Source organism: Vitis riparia, chromosome 7 (assembly GCF_004353265.1).
Source record: "Vitis riparia cultivar Riparia Gloire de Montpellier isolate 1030 chromosome 7, EGFV_Vit.rip_1.0, whole genome shotgun sequence".
NCBI classification, from domain to species: Eukaryota; Viridiplantae; Streptophyta; class Magnoliopsida; order Vitales; family Vitaceae; genus Vitis; species Vitis riparia.
This window is the reverse complement of record NC_048437.1, coordinates 26,676,870-26,697,147: the sequence shown is the minus strand read 5'-3', so window position 1 is coordinate 26,697,147 and position 20,278 is coordinate 26,676,870. Positions and strand designations below refer to the sequence as shown.

Sequence of the window (20,278 nt, the reverse complement as noted above, 5' to 3'; positions counted from 1 at the left end):
ATAAAGAAAAAACTGCAAGAAAAGGAAAAAAAAAATTAGCACTAAGGATTGATAGGTATGAATATTTTTACCTTTTTTTTAGGTATTTTTAATTTTATTTAGAAAAAAAAAAAAAAAAAAGGTAGGAAGAGAGATTAGGTGGGTGGATTATAATTTACCATATGGGATTACCACAATAATATTCAATCAATGCCACCGCTTTTTTTAATGTGTCTCGAGATCTGTCGAATATAAATTGGGAGACTTTTAAATCTTTATTATCTTAAAAGCCGAATTTTAATTAATTGATTAATTTATTATTATTATTTTTTAAAGGGAATATCATCGAGTGCAGAGACCACCAGCACGGATCACAAAACATTACAGCTAATAGACTGAAGTTTCTTTCTGGGCCTCAATATTTTACCGAAAAGCCCAATAGCCCAAACATAACTCAGGCGACAGATCTCGCATAAAATGATAAAAACCCTAATTTCTCTCTTCGTTCGCTCTCTGTCGATTCAAAAAGGTTGAGACAGAGAGTAATGGATCAGTCCACGTCGGGTCACCGGTTCTCCGGCGTGGACCGGAGGCCGGGGATTGTGAGCGGGAAGAACTTCAGCAACGGTCAGACGTACATGGCGGGGCCTCACTCGCCCGATCTACGGCCGGTTCCACCGCGAGGGGAGAGTGTGAACCACGGCTCGTCGGCGGCGAAGCCCTGGGACTTCGGCGATCCGGATATGAGGAGGCGAAAGCGGATCGCGAAGTACAAGGTTTATACTGTTGAAGGTAAGGTAAAGTCTTCTCTGAGGAAAGGGCTTCGCTGGTTCAAGAACAAGTGCCATGAGATTATTCATGGCTACTAGGCATTAGAGTTGGTGCGGTCGTGCCACGTTGGCTGAACTCCGCTCCGGTGGCCCCGGAGATGACGTGGCAAGGTCGGAACCGTAGTGGAAATTAGCTAGAACTAGAAGATGGGATTGATTCGAAATTACGAAAATATCCTCCGAGTGACAGTCATGATAGGAAGAAGAGGGTATGATTTAGGGGTACTCATGTAATTAGGGCCGATGACTGGGTTTTGTGGAAATTGTTTGTGACCATGTTTTAACTGGGATTGGTTAAAATTCAAGAGATTATTTTGAAAAAAAAAACAAAAATTACTATTTTGTGTTGATGATGACGAAATTGGATATAAAATTGTTCTTAATTTTATTAAATAAGAATGATTTTCTTATGAATTCATTTGCTTATTATTTTCTCGAGTGGTGATTTTAAATTTATTGAAGTTATAAATTCCATATTATTACATAGTTTGTTGTATTTTTTTTTCTTAAATTCTGATTAATGAAAAAATTAATTCCCAATTTGTATAAATTTAATCTAGAAATTAACCCTACGACCGTCCAGGCTCTGTTGATGTTCTTCAATCCAAACTCCACACAAAAACCTCCATTCACCCCAAACCAGTAATAGTAAATTGAGCAATCATCACCAACGATTGCTAAAATTCCATAAAACATTTATTCAATTCTGATGTCCGCATGAAAATGCATGAGAACAGAACAGGAAAAAGTAAGAGGAGACAAATGGAAAAATATACAGAGAAAGGAAATAAAAAATAAAAAATAAAGCCCAAGAAAATGAGGGGAAAAATCCAGCCTCACATTATACGGCTTCCCCAGCCTAATGTTCTTTCTTTCATTAGAAGAAACAAATCCTACAAATTACAAAAAAGTTTAAATAAATAATTAAATAATATAATTTATTTCTGAAATAGCACGAACCCAGAGACATCTGCTTTTGCTTTATTTTTATTTTTTCTTCTTTATTTCTCCCCCTTAATTTCTTCGTCCTCGTACTTCTTCATTTCTCATCAGACAAGTGAAACTTAAGTTACTTAACCCCACCGGCTTGAAAAGTGTAAAATTGGAAATAAGAAAGAATTAAAAAAAGAAAAAAAGAAAAAGGAAAAAATAGACTTGAAACCGACGTACGTGCGCGCTCATGCATGCATGAATTTACGTGTATTAGCCCGTGGCACGTTTGAAGGAATCCAAGCGTTCAAGCCTCATCTGCGCGTAGAACTGAGCGATGAACTCCTTGGCCTTGATGTCGATCATTTCGTCTCCACCGTCACCCCAGACATCGTCGTCGTCGGAGCGGCCGAGTTCTTGGAGGTTCTGAGCGGAGGCGTAGCGGCTCATGCCGTCGATGGAACTGCCGGAGGAAGAGGCGGCGCTGGGGGAGATGGGCGGCGGGTAGACGTCCTGGAAGTTGTCCATGGAGATGGAGACATGGATGCGGGGCTGAGGCGGGGAGTTGCTCTCCTGGAGGTGGAGAGGGCGCATGGAGCCGACGAGCTTCATGGCGTTGGAGGCGACGTCGACAGCCACCGGAGCTTTCTTTTTGCTGTGATTACGTCGTACCATGAACAAGGCTGCCTTGAAAATAGACATTGGCCCACGCTTCTTTGTGGGTTTCTTAGTGGGTTGGGGCACAATGGCCTTCATGGCAGCTTGATCTTCCATTTCAAGTCAAAATTGAATTCAATTCAATTCAATTGTGTATTGTTGTTTGAAATTAGCCCCTCACGCCTCTCCCTGCAGAAAGCAGGGCGAGACACGGAGAGATCTTCGTGGTATCGTATTCCTTTCACCTTCTGCCTTTTATAGGGAGCTGGCGCATCATATTTCGCGGAATTATTTGAAATAACTAAATTACCCTCCATAGCTGGGCTTTGATAGAGGTTGATGAATGTGTACCATCTGAGTTACAGACAACGAGTTTGATAGTCATAAGGGTAAAATTGCAATTTTGCAAATTATTGAGTGGCAATGATGTAATAAGATTAGAAAATAGAGTGCTAAATGTATGGGAGAGTAAGACGACGTGGGGAGCGGTGTTTAAGGCAAAGGAAGAGGTGGGAGAGCGACGGAGCTTCTGTTTCGGGTTACAGGCTTACAGCTATTCTGACGGCTGCCATTCTTTTGCTTCCGTAAACTTCTCGGGATGTGTGGAAATTTTATAAAAAACGGAAAACAGATGAGTCGTTGAACCGGTCTTTTGTGAGCTGTGACAACTTTCAATGATCATTTAATCATGGGAGTCAACCTCCTCTAAATTAAACAAATAATAAATTATTAAAATAACAAAATATCATTAAAATTATTTGTTAGTTCAATAAATTCTGTGCGGTGGAAAAGGACAAATGTGACGAAGAAATAAAATTTTTACATTATTCCATATTGTTTTTTTATCAAAAATTTGAATAAATTTTAATTCATATGGAATGTGATAAAAATTAAATAATAAAAATATTTAAAAATAAACTTATGTGTTATCTAAAAAAACTTCAACAATGTTGGTTTTTAAAGTTCTCATATTCCCAAAATTTGTAGTTTTTGTTGATATTTTAATTATCTCAATAGTTACAATAATAGTGATTAAACATCAATCAATTTTAAGAATAAGTAAAACCAAACACATTATTCGAGGGCATGTATTCCTCTAGATCTTATGGTAAGTCATATCTTGGTTAATCCATAAGAAAAAGAAAATAAATAAATAAATAGAGAATGAAAAAAATAACAAAATCAAATCCGTCTTCTTCATTGGTACCTTGAAAAATGTAAAGCGTTTATCTTTCAGGATAAAACGATATTCGAGTGGCAATAATAGCACATTGCAGTCACTCCTTACGATGACTATGAATTGAATTGCGTCTCACTTTATCACAACGAAAAGAGGAAAAGAAGGTTTTGATGATTTGAACACTAGAAATTCAGAAACTAACCTCTTCGAAAGAGTGTCAAAGTCTCTCTTTATATAGACTAGGGGAGGCTTTTAGGTTTATGAAAAATGTTAAATTCATTTACTTATTCAATGTATTTACTCATTTTCTAACCTAGTTAGCATTTACATTATTTCTTCATGTTCTTGATAAAGCACCTTATACTCCTTAATAGACACTTTGACCCTATGTTATCGCTAATAGATTAAATACTTTATTTTTTTTGTCGATTAGTTCTTTTTAGAGCATTCTTAAAAGGTTGAAGATATAGTATTTTAGATAAAACAGTGATTACACTTTTATGATTTTATTCCTTACTGCAATTCATTGAAATTATATATTTATTCATACTAAAGATATCATTTTGGAAAAAAAAATTAAATCTAATTTTGTAAAAGTACACTTGAAAATACTAAAAACGAGTTTAAAATTCATAAAATAGGTTTAAAATAATGAATCGGGATGAGCAAGTGTTTGAATGCCTTGAAGTGGGGAGGGGGGATTCAATTATCGGGGAGGATGTTTGAATGTCCTCCAAGGTAGCATTTGAATGCTCTTCAAGATGTTCAAAGGCTCTTTCAAGACTTTCAAATGCTTTCATTTTTATATATATAAAAAAATGGACTTAAATTTAAATAAATATGAATGTAATTAAGTGTTTAGAAGGATTCTTTTATTAGTATCTAAATTTTGTTAAGTAATAATTTGTTTGTTTTATTAATATCTTAATAATGTCAATTTTATTTATTTATTTTTTTGTGTTAAAAACATTTATAAAATTAATTGTTATATTTATTGTTATTTTAATTCCAAAACTAATAGTTTAACATATTTCCAATATGCCAAAATATCAAAATTTGCTGTCATGATAAAATTTTATAATGATTAAATATTTAATTAGTTAAAAAATTGATAATTTATTAAAAACTAAGATTTTTAATCATGTTTGGTTGGTGAGAAAATGTTATAAAAATTTTAAATTAATACTTGTCTCCATATGGTACCTTCAATTATATAGATTTATAATTACAATATATGTTTCATCGTTAAAATTAATACATTAATTTTTTTATTTTTTTTAAAATATCAAATTCTGATTTATTTTATTTTTCCAAATTAATAGGAATTTTTCATTCCAGTGAAAAGGCAAGGGTATGACTTGTTGATAGAATAATTATTATTTTGTTTAAGAAAAATTTAATTTTTATTATGACTTGTTAATAGAATAATCATTATTTTGGGTAAGAAAAATGTAATTTATATTATTATTTATACGTTTGTTCAATGAAGTGAGAAAAAAAATGTACCAAGAAAATGATGGCAATAAAAAAAAAATACATCTAATATCTTTTATAGTGACACCAAATTATTAGAACTATTATATACTTCATATTATGATTAAAACACCTTAATTATACTTTCTAAAAGTGATAATACATCAATGCAAAAAATAAAATATAAAAATATACGAGATTTATAATGATTTACTTTCAATGTAAGAATTACGTCTACTTGTAGTCGTTGCAAAGTTTTACTATGATAAAAAAGAGAGTACGAGAGAATGCCCAGACCTTCGTTATCTAAGTTTTTCTTTTTATGTTTTTTCAACTCTCTCAATACCCAAAAAGAATAAAACTTTTACTCTCAAAATTGACTACCTTAAACATAATATAAATAAAACAATTAAATCATGCGTAAAATTTTAAAAATACTCCTACTATTAAGATAATAATTAGGCTCAGCATGTCTTAATGCTATAAACATTGACATACTGAAAATACGGGCTCAATATAAAAATAAAATAAATAATGAAAAATATGATTTCTTTTATATTTATTTTTTAACAAAATCCGAAATAAAGGTGGGTCAAGGGTTAGGAAGACCATGCAAACAGCGTGAGCTCGGCCGCCGCGGTTTCATTGGTGATTAAAATTGGGTCCCACAAAAGAGGTTGAGGCCATCACAACACATCCCTACTCGTTTTCCACGCAAAATCATTTCCTTAAAAGAAAAATTAACCACAACTGTTTTTCTCAGAAATTGCCTTGCATCTACTTAGAAATTTGGACCTGAAAATTTCAAGATTTTTCCGCCTAGGGAAGTTAAGATACAAAGCGATAAATTTTTTATTTATTTATTATATTTAAAAGAATTAAAATTAATGAAATGAGTTTAAATTAATATATAAAATAATTTATTATATTTAAATTTAATTTTTTTATTTTTATTTTTTTTCCTTGTATACCCGAACACAGCTTTAATTATTTTTTCTTTTTCCTATTTTTAAGATTAGAAATTCATTTTTTTTTGTTTGTTTTTGTTTTTTCTCAGCTGCCAGCTAATTGCTTGACTTGATGTGTTTGGCAGCCCATTTCCCATTAACCAAGTTATGAAAGTTTGAATTTTAGGAAGTTTCTCAATCCAATCCAAAAGTTAACGGTACCATTGGCATGAGCTATAGCCTATATGACAAGCTGTAAAACGGAGGGGCTCACACTCCACCTTTACAAGTTACCTGATTTTGGGTGAGATTTGGTTAAGGTAGGACCCATGAATTGGTGGACCATGTCCTAATGTTGGTGCAGCCAGTTCACTCCAACTGTTTGATGAATTGCTTTATTCAGAATTGGTGTATTAATTGTAGGGCAAGCAAGTAGACCTTTGCTCATTCAATCATAAATTACTACTCATGATTGGTTTCTTCTGGTCCTCTTGCCAAATCTCATGGCAAACTTCACCATTCAAAAGGAACCAGGACTTTTCGGTTTCCCACTGTCTAGCTTGGATTGAGCTAACATCGCATCTGCAATGGACATGGCATGTGCAAAACTATGTCCCTTGAAAGAAAACAAAAAAAAGAAAAAAGGATTTGCTTTCACACTTGTTTTTATATTCTTTTTTATAACTTATTATTAATTTTTTATTATATATATATTTGAGTTAATAGAAATAGTCATAAAAATAGGTTATTTACAGAATATTTAATTTATTCTAATTTTCAAAATTTTAAAATAATAAATCATGAAAAAATATAAAAACAAACAACCTAAAATTTAAAATAAATTGTTTTCACCAAATTACTAAGATGATGTTTGATTTTTTTTATTTAATTTTAAATAGAAGTTTAATACTTAATAGTATTAAATACTATGTTGTTTATTTTTATAATATTTTATTTTTATTAAATATTTTAAAATGATATATATATATATATATATATAATTTTTTTATTCAACAAAAAATTTATAATAAATCATAAAAAATAAAAAAACAAACTATATCTAATTTAAAAGTAAATTGCTTTAAAAAAAAAAAAAAAAAAAAAACCAAACACCCTAGGAGGCATTGATTTTGATATGTCCAGCACATACCAGGCTGGGGGAGTGTGAGAAGTTCAAAAATGAGTTAAACCGAGAATGAGCCCAAGTCCCATGGTGGCGAACCAACAGTCAATCCATCTGAGTGGTATCCAACTCAGATCATGCACCACATTGCTTCACTCTCCATTGACCTCTGGGGTCGTCTTCTCAGATCATTTGATTGTTACTCATCTCATTTTCATTTTTTAATATGTAATATTCGATCATTTTAAAAAAATAAGAAAAAAAAAAAATGAACCTTCTTATCATAAGCAGGCTTCCAGTACACGGTTTATAGGATTCTCTTTCGCTTCTCAACATATATAATACAAACAAAACAAAAATTTGTTGATTTCATGTACCTGTGGGTCCATTTCTGCCCATGTTGACCAAAATGCCCTAGTGTAAATCCACAATCTAGAAATAGAACATGGGTGCATTTGGGAAAAGCCGCAAGAAAATAATGCGAACCCAGCTACTCTCTACCGCGTACAGCCGTTTGCCCCCCACCAGCCTCACCGCACACTTCTTCAATCTTTTCAAACACACCCCCTCTCCATATATAATATATATACCCCTCTTGTCCTCTCATTTCTCAATATCTGAAAACCTATCAAACTAAAAATTTTCTCGCTGTCCAAACAGCATAATCTGTTTCCTTTTGCCATTACTAGTTGAAAAGGATGAAGAGAGAACGCCAACTTGGTCGTAGGGCATGGAACCTTCTGCGGTTAGTGTTGTTATGGGCGCGGAAAGGAGGGGTGTTCAAGAGGAGTTTGATGATGGAGCTGAGGCTGGTGCCCAAGTTCTTGAAAAAGCTGGGGAACTCCAGGCAAGACTCGATCCATTACGGAGAGCGCGAACTGTCGTTTGACGACACCCCCATTTTCCATGTGAAGATGCATCGTCCAGGGTCGATGAGATTCAAGATGCCTCACATCCCATGCATAAATCCGCAGGTGGATTTTGATTATGATTTCGAGTTCAATGACGACGATGGCAGTGAAGTTGGGGACGGGGAAGACGCAAGGAAGAGTTTCTTGATGGGGGGAGATGAAGAAGACTCTGGTTGTGGGGGCTGTGAAGAGGAAGAAGGGATTGATGTGAAGGCGGAGGAGTTCATAGCTAAGTTCTATGCTCAAATGAAGCTGCAGAGACAGATCTCATATTTGCAGTACAATGAGATGCTAAACAGAGGCACAAGCTGAGGATTAAGCTCGAGTTTCGTTCTATATTTTTTTTCGTATAAGAGGCATTGCGGCATTTTGTAAATACCGGAAGCTTCCATTGAGTTTTTTGCAATATTATAAATAAGCACTAAGAATTTATTGATTCAAAAGAATGATTGTATTGATGTTTTGTGATTCTCAGTCCAAAAGAAAGTTCCTACCAGAAACGGATGGCGCCTTGGGCTCCATTCTGATCCTATCAAACAGCACAGGGTTTAATCTCACACCCCTCTTTCAAGAAGCTTTGAATATACATACCCTGAAAACTTATTGCTGACAGCATGGTAATCAACTCCATAAGAAGAAAAAAATGACTATCAGCCCATGTGAAGAGACCAAGAACAAAATAAATAAATGTTTTCAGTAAACAAAGACATAAAATATAACCAGAGTCAGCTTTGAGCAAACAGTCGCAACAGTTTAGAAGTGCAACAAGGAGCCTACAGAATTTTGCAGTTTGGCTCTACATGGGGACTGGTTAAGGATCCCTTTTGTAAGCCCCGATTTGCAATTCTCACTATGAAGTATCAAGCATTTTTGTATGCCCAAAGGTTAGGGATAGAGTTCAGGAAAAGATGATACTGTTAATCCATAGATATGGTGAGCATAGTGCTGATTCAACTGGGCCACAAGCCCTGGCAATATGACAAATTTCTCCTGTCTTTGGTAGTTGCTTAAATTTTTTCCATCAAACACTAGTCCAGCGCTTAAGAATTGCTTCTTTGGGAGTATTAAGACAGCAAATTTTGTATTAACTGCCATTCTGATGCTGGCTAAGATATGCTTCCAACTGCCCAATTGCAGCCAATATAAAACCTACAATTGCAATATCACAGGTGTTTAGATGATAAATAGACATTTAATTAAGGCTAATACTTGAAGAACTAACCCAAAGTTGGCAACCATTTAGTTCTGAAGTTTTTAGATGTTGCATGGAAATTCAGTCAGCCTATTAAATGTTGCATAAGGTTTTCAGAGCATCTATAAGATTGTATTTTTATGTTTTCACAAACTGGAACTTTCCATAAAACATCCACATCAGCACCTTAAAACAGAACAGAACTTGACAGTACGACATTCAAACACGACCAACAAGAGCACCAATCCCAATGCTCTCAGTTTCAATCTCAAAAATCAATTAAAACTTTAGAAACAGCACCCATTACCTTATCATGGGAAATGGATGGTTCTGGATTTAGAATGGTTGGTTTAATGAGAAATTTCAGGCTCACCACTTGTATCAATGCATACCTAGAAAGAGAGCTGATGGCCTCCCAGGCCGTGACTTAAATTCTGGATGAAATTGCACGCCCACATAGAATGGATGACTGGGAAGCTCTAAAATCTGCAAAAGAAGAGAAAGGAAGTGAAACTTTGAAACTCAGCTAGTACCTTAGCAGAAAATTAGCATTTTGGAGAGGGTGAAGCCCAGTGAGCCCAAACATCAGATATGGATTTACCACAACCAAAATGAAAAACGAAACTTTTAAGAGCAAACTCTTGAAACTAAACAATTTGATTCCGGCAGATCCTTAAGCTCATGTGAGCTTAAGCAGAGCTGATTTTGACAACCAACCTCCATTCTTTGTCCACTTTCATCTTTCCCTACAAACTTCAGGCCACCTTCTTCTAGAACACCAACCATATGTGGGTTCACCTGCACCACTCATGTCTCGGGTAAGAATATTATGCCATCTGAACAATAAGATAATATGCCCACAGGACATCATTTCTTCACTCAACCAGATTCCATAACTAACCTCATATCTATGTCGATGCCGCTCATCCACGTACTCTGAATTATGGTACCTAATATTAAACAGAAACTATATAAGCATGCATTCATGAAAATCTCAGCATCAATATATTCTTAATTCTATAAAATTTGAGCAGTGATTTAATGGACTCAGCTCTGTCATAAGCAGCCTCAGATTGGTCCATGAGATTAGTCATCCAGGACTCCATATGCTTGGACAAACATCCACATATCACGAAGAAGATAATAAGCATTACAGTTCAGTTAAATGATTTATGCAATCAGCCCCTAACCTGACTTATTGGGCAAGGATTGGGGTAGGAATGGGAAAGGTTCTAAGTTTGTGTAAATATATCCAAGGAAAAAAAGAAGAAGAAAGCATTGATGTGTAATTGTATTTTGCAGTCCATGGAAGTTTTTTGTAATATTTTTTAGACTACGTGGACTGAAAAGTTCAATCACATACAGTTTTGCAGTAATACAATCAGGAGTCTGGAACAGTGTTCTTCGAGATCCTAGTCTCATGGTGCTTCCCATATGCGTTGTTGAACCCTGCACATGGATGTAAAAATGATGATAACCATGGAACAGAAGAAATTTGAGAAATGCTAAGATGACCATACCTCTGGCATGAACATTACAACACGATCAGGTGTCTGGGTGTCAAACTCTTCACTATTGGCCCTTTCCATGCCCAAAACCTAAAACATGTGATCAAAGTACAACAAATATATAATTTTTTTTTGATAGGTGATCAAACTACAACAAATATATGGCCTGATGAATATCAAAAGGAAATACATATTTGAAAGGAAGGTTGCTTACAGATCTAGCAAACTCAATCACAGAAATCTGCATGCCCAAGCAAATCCCAAGATAAGGAACATTATTCTCTCTGGCATACTTTGCAGCCAATATCATTCCTTTCACACCACGATCACCAAAGCCTCCTGGAACCAGGACACATGCTGCATTCTGCAAATATAGCTTTTTCAGCGACATCTTGAACAATTATCTCCATCTTAATTTGAAAAGAAAAACATTAAAAGTAAAAAGAAAAGAGGAAAACTTTCATTGTCTTTCATTTCTTGATCCCTAAATTGCAAAGTACATTAAATAAGAGAAATGAACACCAGTTCAAACAGAGGACACAATTTCAGTTCGACCACTTGAGAATTGAGAGGAAAAGAGAAGTGCTAAGAATAGAAAAGCATAAACTAGAAAAGAAACATAAAAATAGTGATGAGCAATTGATAAATCTATTTAATTCAACAAATCTTTAACCAGGAATCAGTATGAGCTAAATCACTGAAGTGGTTCAGCTGTCAGGCCAACCAAAACATTTTGTTACTAGAAAGTCCACAAAAAGAAAAATTATGTGAATGGTTGTTACATAAATTCAAACAGAAACTAATATAGCTATCCAAAATAATAATATGCAAAACCCATAATCATCTGAAGAACATATTTTTCTGGTAATCTAGTAATCTGGTCTACCCCAAATCAGGATGGTATCAAAACCCAGGCACATGAGTTTCGATAGTTCTGGCAGCTCAACCAGTTGTTCTGCTTCAGAAGGCTTTTGCAAACAGTTTTTTTATGCATGTCATCACCACCATGCTACACAGGTGGTGAACAAAACATAAAGACTCTTTAGAAAAAGGTAGGGCCGTTCAGAGCAAGAACACATGGATGACGAGAAAAAATATATCTAATGTAAAAGCTTACCCTTAGAGTCTTCCATGCAGTAGCATGAGCTTCTGGTGTCTGTAGGAGGAACAAAATATTTACAATAAGACAAACTCTTCACTAGAGATGTAACATAAATCTCTCCAATAATGCAACTTGTAAGAGCTCAATACCAATACTGCACTATCATCTTCAAGATCAGAAGCTGCAATCCAGTCCACTGATGGCTTCAAAGAACATGCAATGCAAGCATGCAGAAGGGCCTGCACACAAAATGAGGCATAATGATGCAAGATAGCTTGTATGTTAGAGATCATACTCGGAGCAACCAAAGCAACTTTTGCCTTCTTCAGTTTTGAATGAAGAAATAATTATATTAAGCTGATTCAACAGGCAAATATTTTTCATAATAGAAAATGAAAGTTCAGTTTGTAAGTTAGGTTAATCATAATGATCTCGCCGTATACATGGCATGTAATTGATGCCTTCCAAATAACCCAGCCTAAGTGAAAACACACAATTATGAGCAGTGCATTGTGGTATGATATTAACCTAGTGTATATAAAAACTCAGAAAATTTTCTGTAAAAACTTCAAAAACAGGTTTTGTATTATACACAGATAATTAGGAACTGAAAATCAGATAAAATCATCTATATATTGGCATCTTATATTCATTAGCAAATTTTTCAGTTAGAAAAAATTTTAATTTGTAAATCAAGTCACCCATTGGTATTTTAAATCACAGGCCAACAAATGATATTCATTGTCCTCTTATTCACACTAAGCATGAATTTAAAGTGTCATCAGACCTTCACAACAGACAGATATGAATCTGTCAGACCAACATACTTCCCAACCATTGCAATTCTCACCTACAAAAAGCAGCATCACTTCATATCTCAATAACAGGAAAAAATTTTCCCAAAATAGAGAATTAAATGCTAAAAGCACTAACAGAATTTGTGAGACTATCAAAAATCTCTGCCCTCTTCGTCCATTCTTGTAAATCAGGAGGTGTAGCCTTGCTGAAACCAAACTTAATAACCAGTCAGTTAACATAAGCAATCTCCCTGTATTCAATATCTTGTTTCAAGATTATTGACGCATTCTGTTTTATAGGCAGCCAAAAAAATTACCACATGCAGTAGTTCCAGCATGATCACTATCACATATGATCCATGACTGCCAAAGTCATTTTTTATTTTTATTTTTTTTATCAGGGACTGCCAAAGTCATATAGTTGGTTGAAAAAAGTTTATCAAACTCAAAACAGTCAGTGACCGCCAGAATCAAACTAATGAAGTGCCTCAGTCCCATTAAACTTTCAAAAGAACTTGGACTGGCTGAACCTGAGCATTTCTCTGATCTCAAAATTTAAACCTTCGAAGTTAGAAGGAAAAGAAATTAACACAAAACCTCACCTAAGATTTAGCTGTTTTAGAATGGAATTATGAGCATTTTGGTTCTGGAAACAGAAGTAACACATCAGAAACATAGGTAAAGAACATAAAATTGTTGAAGGCAACAGATCAGAAGCAATCAAGAATTACAGAAAGCAGAGAATTATTGTTAAACTCACCCGAAGCAAAAGAGGAACGTGCCAAATGTTTGGAACATCATGGATATTGAGAATGTTACCAACCTATGAGAAACGATAGCAGAAAGAAAAATCCCTCACCCCGTGAGAATAGAATTCAACACTAAGGTCACAAATCAAATTTCAATGATAATAACTTACTGGAACATGGCAAAACTGTGAAAGTTTCTCCTTTGTAGTTTCCAATAAAGGCTGCAATACATAACCAAAAGGCATTTATTTAATTCCTTGCATTCTAGCAAACTAGCAGTAGTGGAGGAGCAGCAAGCAAAAATAAAAAGATGAAAGCTAAGCAACAATAAGTTTTAGAACTAATCAAACTTATTACTAACCTGGTAAAACAGGGGGACGAAAAATGAGAAAGTAAAAAAATCACCATTGATGAAACACTTACCATTTTGCAACAACAAAAACAAATGAAAATTGTGTGCATGCAAGGTATAGAATGAAGATTAGAAGATGCTTGGAAAACAATGAAACTGATTCAACCGAATAACCATCAATCAAATGTCCACTACAGCTAGGCTTGCACCGATCATTTTCCCAACTACTAATATATACAAAATTATACTAACATGACTGGTGAATCAAACCCAACTTGATGGACCTGGATCAGATTGACTAAAAAGACTCCTCAGCCAAAGTTGCTACATTCATTTAGAGTGATGTTAGTTGTTTCATGAAAATTAAACAGATTTAGTGTACCTTACATGACCATCACTAGAACTTGTGATAGAGAAATTCAATTTCCAAAGGAAAGACACCCTCAACAATCTCTTGCATGCATACAGGAAGGAAAGCAGAGAAAATAACATACCTGAGCAGAACGACATGCCAACAGATGAGGAGTCAGGCCTAATGCTCTCAATTCCCGCACGCTATGTTGTGTAGGCTTTGTTTTCTAGGTGGGGAGTAAGAGAGAGAGAGAGAGAGAGGGTTATTCTCAACCAAAAGAAACCTCCAGTTCAAGAAACAGAAATAACTTAGCTTTTTGCAATACAATCTATTATCTAGAACATAAAAAAAAAAGCTTGAATTTAGGATGCAGGTTTAAATTAAGTATAAATTTATGGAAAATTACTTGCTCTCCCACAACACCCAGTACAGGTATAAGGCTCACATGAATGAGGCAAAAGTTATCTTGTCCTGAGGAGGAAATTGAAAAGTAACATGAGCAAATACCATAGAACATAATGAGAACTCATAGCTCTGGCACGGAAGCAAAAACACACCTGATAAACAGTTTCACACTCGGTTCAGAATTTCCATTAACTTATTATATTGTGACCCTCATAGAATAGCTTCATGCTCACATGGGCAACAATCACATAATAAATAATTCAATTAAGTTCAACGATGCTATCATTTTTTTAAGATATCTGGCCAAAATATGAATTCAATGATGCACACATGTTTATAAGATATCCAGTCAAAAATATTAATTCAGTTCATTCAGAGGATGTCGCCACAGGTTAGCATCACAAAGACAAGTAAGCAAATGAGAACACAGGATCCCACAAACAGAAACAATTCATGAAGCAATTAACATCACTTAGAAAAATATCAAATAATGCAACCTTACCGACTGAAAATAATAATTGTCGCAAAGCCTCGATGAATGGCATTGATTCAATGTCACCTAAGAATAAAAAATACAAATTACTCAAGAACATAAAATTTAAGAGAAGTGTTTCAGATCACCAGGTGTCTCTTTGTTTACCAACAGTCCCTCCCAACTCTATCACACACACATCTGCTGGGCCCTCTTTTCCATCCACAGGAATGACAGAGACTGATTCAATCCAATTCTTAATGGCATCTGTGACATGTGGAACCACCTGGAATCCAATCAAGGATGCAGCATTGTAGTGAGCAGTAGTCTCCATGTACATTGTGAAATAAGAATTACAAAACAGTTATGCATATAGCACCACCTGGACAGTCTTTCCAAGATAATCTCCTCTTCGTTCTTTCTCAAGGACAGACTGACACAAAACAGAACAGACTGATCATATCAAAACAAACTATAGATGAGAAAGTTGATATATTGACATCTAGAACAAATAAATTACGCACCTGATATATTTTTCCTGTCGTAATGTTGTTATCTTTTGTAAGAGTCACATCCAGGAACCTCTCATAGTTACCCAAGTCTAAATCAACCTTTTAAGAGCAAACCATGAAGAAATTATGAAATGCTGGTATTGAAGCTCAACTGGAAGAAGAAATTGTCAATGAACAACTACTTGTGGTATTTTATTTATTAAGCATAACAACTCTTGGATTTGATCTGATCATTTCTGCACCATGTGTCACCAAAAACGTTGTTGAAAAACTCATGCTTTAAGATTAGGGACCATATACAAGACACTCCTAAAACAACTTACTAAAGAATCATTATCACTCAAGCAACATGTTAAATTATCAACTCTATCAGACAGTAAGACCAAATGAACCTAAAGACAGAATCACAATGTTGACCAAATGGTAAAGGACAGTGCTACTTAAAATCAATAAATCTTCCAGAAACAGATGGTGGTAGTAGGCCAAATTCAACTTTATTGTAGCAATTGCTCTTCCTTGATGCTTTTGCTAGAAATGGATGATTGATACTTGACCCAACTCAACTCCACAAATATTTAATGCTAACTCCTTGTGGTTGGCTACATGAAACATTTTCAGCATTCAGCAGTATCCAAACCCGTATGTGAAATTTAGAAGAATACACACTAAATAAACCTTGGCAAGTCAAATTGATATGTTACACATGAAGGATTCAACTCCTAATGCATATCCATCAAACAAATTGAATAAATGATATAGGACTTTTTCCCAGATGGAATTTTGATAAAATATGAATCACAATCTTTAATTGTCTTGGGTAGATATACAACTACTTTGGCAGAGTGTGCATGGATGAGTGCTTTATGTATGCATGAGTGTACATCACAAGAAGTTGGCGAGAAGTATTTTCTACATTTGTTATCATGGAGAACTTTTTTATTATATTGATTAATAGACTGTAGCTCATGCAATTATTGGCTATTCAGATTGGAGGTGAGGTTATTCTCAAGTAATCAAAATTTCTTTCTATGTAAATTTAAATAAAAGTAAGGATAAATGCGAATGAAATGGAAACCTCTCCACCATCATCAAGAACAAAAACCTCCCCATGTTCAAACGGGGACATTGTACCAGCATCCCTGTTCAAGTAAGGATCTGCAATAAAGAAAGTCATTGCTAAATTCACCAGCCGAGCAAAAATCTGAATTGTCTTCATTATTAAAGTTTGAAATGATTAAAGAAAACTATGGTAAAAAAAAAAAATATTCAATTGACAGATAAACAAGTGATTGATGATTAAAATGGATAAATATATCCATATGTAGAAGCACTTATTCATAACATAAACAAACAAAACTGGTCACAATCTCAGAAAAATACAATTGCAACCAGAAAGAAGTGAAAGAGCCTTTCCATACTATATATATCCAAGACCAAGCTGACCAACACTAATCTCAACCCCAAAGCATAGGAAGACGAATAATCAGGAAAGATATCCAGATTTAACAAGACGCCATAAAGAAAGATATCAGAAACTAGAAAAAGAAAAGATTCTCAAGGCAACTGAACCCCATAAAACAAATGATCAGAACACTTGAATATCAAAATATTTTCAACAAAATCCCAAATTGCCAAACTTTGTCAATGAAAATTATTGTCCCCAGTTAAACACAGCCCACATATATGATCAAAATACCACTAACCCAGATATCAAAATCTAAAAATTAACTTAAAAAAATGAACAACATACAAAAAAATAAATAAATAAAATAAATATTTAGAGAGAGAAAGAGAGAAGCCAAATAACTTCAATATCGCAAAGCAACGAAACGAACCTATTTTAATGGAAGTAACGCGAAGGCCACAAGCTTTGAGAACGACGCCTACACTGCTCGCCGTCACTCCTTTGCCGAGTCCACTGACGACTCCTCCCGTCACCAACACGTACTTCATTCTCTCTCAAACGCCCAGCACCCAGGACTGCCTAGTGAACACCGGGTGTTTGTGTTAATGCCTGAGCGGGAAAAACAGTTTCACTCGGATTGACAAGAAGCCTGGGGCGAAAGTTCTGCCTGTTTTTCCTTTGTAACCGCCCCGTGAGATTTACTAAAATAGCGGTGCTGAACATATAATTTTGAAGTTTAGGCGGCGCTGCTGTTTCGGAATAGTGAGGCCAAACTACCCACCATGTTTATAATTAGTTATTGATTGTAACACCAACCAAAATTTAGGTGATTTATCTAAGACTTTTTTTTAATAGGAAAACAATATAAAATGTATATGAAAAAAACCATTTAAAAAAAAAAAAGCATATCTAAGATGAATATTCTTAATTTAATATAAAGTATAAAAATATAAATAAGTAAGACTCGAGGATGTATACTTAACATGACACAATTGGTGTATATATATCAATGATAACAAATTAACGTGCCCAAATTCTTAATGGTAAGGGGATTGCATATATTCTCCACATATGCCTCCACCCACTACTATAGCGTCAAGATTTGTGTTTGCTTTTTCAGGGTTTTGGTCGCTGCGCCACTGAATTATTATTCTCTCTTTTTGTTTGGGTTCGTTTTTTTCTACTAAGTGGTTGGTGATTATGCTTGATGTTTCAATTGGGGAAGAATATTTAAGGGTCCAATGTGGGCATTAGACGATTCCCTTTTTGGTAAATGGCAGTGGCAGTGGCAATGGCATTTTTTTGGGCACTTAGGCTGTCCTTTTATTTGGAGATGGGTTTGAGGAAAATAATTTGAATCAACGGACACAATCATAAATGAGAAATCCCACAAATTATACTTGTTTGGTTGTTGAGAAACCAAAGGAAACAAAATTGTGACTGTGACCCACTCTGCAATGCCAACTGTCAAGTCTAATTTACTAAACTACCCTCATCACGAGGCACGCATTCACTATGCCAGCTGGCAATTGTAGTTCTATTTCACAGGAAACTAAAATGGTATAGGTAATAGGTGTATAACTTCCTTGGTAAAGCCCCAAGATTTGAATTTCAAATTTGAAAAGAGCCGTTGAGGGAGAAAGCGAACAGAGAGGGAGATCAGAATGGTGGGAGGTGAAACGAAGATTGAATCTGCATTTTCCTGGGCGGATGAGGTTGAAAAAGAAGAGGAAGAAGCTAGAATTAGAACCCATGAAAGGCAGAGATCAAATCCTTTTGGCTCTGCAAGGCCTAGAGAAGTCGTTCTCCAAGAGAAAGGGATCGATTGGCGAAAACTCGACCAAGATCTTCACCAACCCTCCAATACACGGTAGTTGTTTTTCATGCTTGGATTCGAATGCAACTCTTTTCTCATGGTATTTTGTTGTTTGCACGTTCGGTTGCTGAGAAAATGTTGGGAAAAGAGGGGGAAAAAATCAACCTTTGTTCTTATGTGTCTATGGTGTTTGATATTTTGCTTTGTTACTAACGCTGCAACTTCTGTAGATATGAGACTCCGGTGGAGAAGCCTCTTAAAGAAAACAACCCTGCATATTCGGCCTGGGCTGCCAACAAAAAACAGGAGATTTTCTCAGGCAGAAGTCTGCAATCAAAATCTGAAATTAGAGATCCGGGGTTTAACAGAAGGGAAGTTTCAGGGGGTTTTATGACTCCCCAGAAGCAGATGGGTGGAGTATTTGTTGGTCCCCCACCAAGATATCAAACTAGAAATGTCTTGGCCTGTTTATCAGAGGAGGCATATCACAACTCAAATAGATTGGATAGTGAGGAGAGGACGTTTCAGTATAGGAATCACATTGATTTTCTGTACAATAACAGCAATGAGGCGCGAAGAGAGATGATGTTTCATGAACCCCAGACGAAGCAATTTTATAACTCCAGCGGGCTGGGCATTGAGGGGCACATTCACCACTATGATGATCAGTTTGGCGCACATACCTCTCTTGTTGGATGGGACAGGGAATACAGAGAGTTCGATTTCGGTGGAAGAAGATACAGTGGGGTAGAGTTGAGGCGTCCATGGATGGAGGCACTACATTGTGGGAGAAACTTGGGAAAATCAGTGGCTTGTGAGGAAAGGCGAGATGCAGACGCTGATTATAACAGAAGGAAGTTCATGAAACATAGTTCAGGGTGTTGGCCACTGGCAAATGAAAGGAAAGAAGCCCTTCTCATTCATGAGAAAAGGCCACCATCTGTTGATGATCATGCAAGAAATGGTGGAGTTGGCAGGAGGCTGATGAACCCGCCTTCCAATGGAGCTACACAGCAAAGGAGAGAAACCCTTCTCATTCATGAGAAAAGGCCACTATATGTTGATGATCATGCAACAAATGGTGGAGTTGGCAGGAGGTTGATGAACCCGCCTTCCAATGGAGCTGCACAGCAGAGACAGCAGCAGCAGCAACGGCAACATAACAATTCAGGCAACAGAATGGTAAAGTTAACTAGAAGAGAGATGTACCTGGAGAAAAAGGAAAACAAGACAGAATGGCAGAGAGACGCTGGACGATTTGGAGGTGGCTCCATGGAAGAAGCTGGTGATGGTGAGAGAGCAGAAGGACAGTGCAATATGAAGAAGAAGGGAGCAAATTCTGCTGGGAACTACAGGAAGAGAATGATGAAATCAGGACCTGAAAGCTACCACCAGCATGGGAAAAGAAGATGAACTAATTGCTCGAATGCAATATGTAATGACTTAGGGTTTTCTAACTGGAAACTGATGTTAATTTTTGCTAATTGTTTTTATCAAAGATGGTTAATTGGAACCCTACATTGCTGGCAATGAAAATGATGAATGGAGAAGTAAATCATTAATGAAATCGATTCCATATCTATGGA

General features: G+C 35.6%; 5 protein-coding genes across 6 annotated transcripts; 3 read left to right on the top strand and 2 right to left on the bottom strand.

Moving 5' to 3' along the window:
- The first annotated feature begins 524 nt into the window (after nucleotides 1-524).
- Nucleotides 525-848, top strand: LOC117918213. Its single transcript, XM_034834720.1, has one exon. It carries the CDS (start codon nucleotides 525-527, stop codon nucleotides 846-848), a length of 324 nt encoding a protein of 107 aa, XP_034690611.1.
- A 607-nt stretch (nucleotides 849-1,455) lies between these two features.
- On the bottom strand, nucleotides 1,456-2,608 carry LOC117918977. Its single transcript, XM_034835977.1, has one exon. It carries the CDS (start codon nucleotides 2,511-2,513, stop codon nucleotides 2,013-2,015), a length of 501 nt encoding a protein of 166 aa, XP_034691868.1. The 5' UTR covers nucleotides 2,514-2,608; the 3' UTR covers nucleotides 1,456-2,012.
- A 5,113-nt stretch (nucleotides 2,609-7,721) lies between these two features.
- Nucleotides 7,722-8,488, top strand: LOC117918678. Its single transcript, XM_034835495.1, has one exon. It carries the CDS (start codon nucleotides 7,818-7,820, stop codon nucleotides 8,340-8,342), a length of 525 nt encoding a protein of 174 aa, XP_034691386.1. The 5' UTR covers nucleotides 7,722-7,817; the 3' UTR covers nucleotides 8,343-8,488.
- A 202-nt stretch (nucleotides 8,489-8,690) lies between these two features.
- LOC117918677 (CTP synthase) lies at nucleotides 8,691-17,639 on the bottom strand. 2 transcript variants are annotated; one of them, XM_034835494.1, is made up of 22 exons: nucleotides 17,307-17,634; nucleotides 16,547-16,626; nucleotides 15,484-15,570; nucleotides 15,342-15,392; nucleotides 15,128-15,245; nucleotides 14,990-15,046; nucleotides 14,489-14,553; nucleotides 14,225-14,308; nucleotides 13,549-13,599; nucleotides 13,390-13,452; nucleotides 13,232-13,275; nucleotides 12,766-12,835; nucleotides 12,620-12,682; nucleotides 11,982-12,071; nucleotides 11,848-11,886; nucleotides 10,945-11,094; nucleotides 10,743-10,820; nucleotides 10,586-10,671; nucleotides 10,124-10,172; nucleotides 9,940-10,020; nucleotides 9,615-9,708; nucleotides 8,691-9,179 (listed from the first exon to the last, which is right to left on the bottom strand). In XM_034835494.1, exons 1-22 carry the CDS (start codon nucleotides 17,422-17,424, stop codon nucleotides 9,115-9,117), a joined length of 1,683 nt encoding a protein of 560 aa, XP_034691385.1. In that variant the 5' UTR covers nucleotides 17,425-17,634; the 3' UTR covers nucleotides 8,691-9,114. The 2 variants fall into 2 exon arrangements, 1 of the variants encoding a protein (XP_034691385.1); XR_004651918.1 differs by lacking the exons at nucleotides 8,691-9,179; nucleotides 9,615-9,708 and having other exon boundaries at nucleotides 9,971-10,020; nucleotides 10,124-10,331; nucleotides 17,307-17,639.
- An 834-nt stretch (nucleotides 17,640-18,473) lies between these two features.
- On the top strand, nucleotides 18,474-20,210 carry LOC117918905. The gene is made up of 2 exons (XM_034835878.1): nucleotides 18,474-18,746; nucleotides 18,923-20,210. The coding sequence occupies exons 1-2, from the start codon at nucleotides 18,541-18,543 to the stop codon at nucleotides 20,103-20,105; spliced, it is 1,389 nt and encodes a 462-aa protein (XP_034691769.1). The 5' UTR covers nucleotides 18,474-18,540; the 3' UTR covers nucleotides 20,106-20,210.
- Nucleotides 20,211-20,278: the final 68 nt, after the last annotated feature.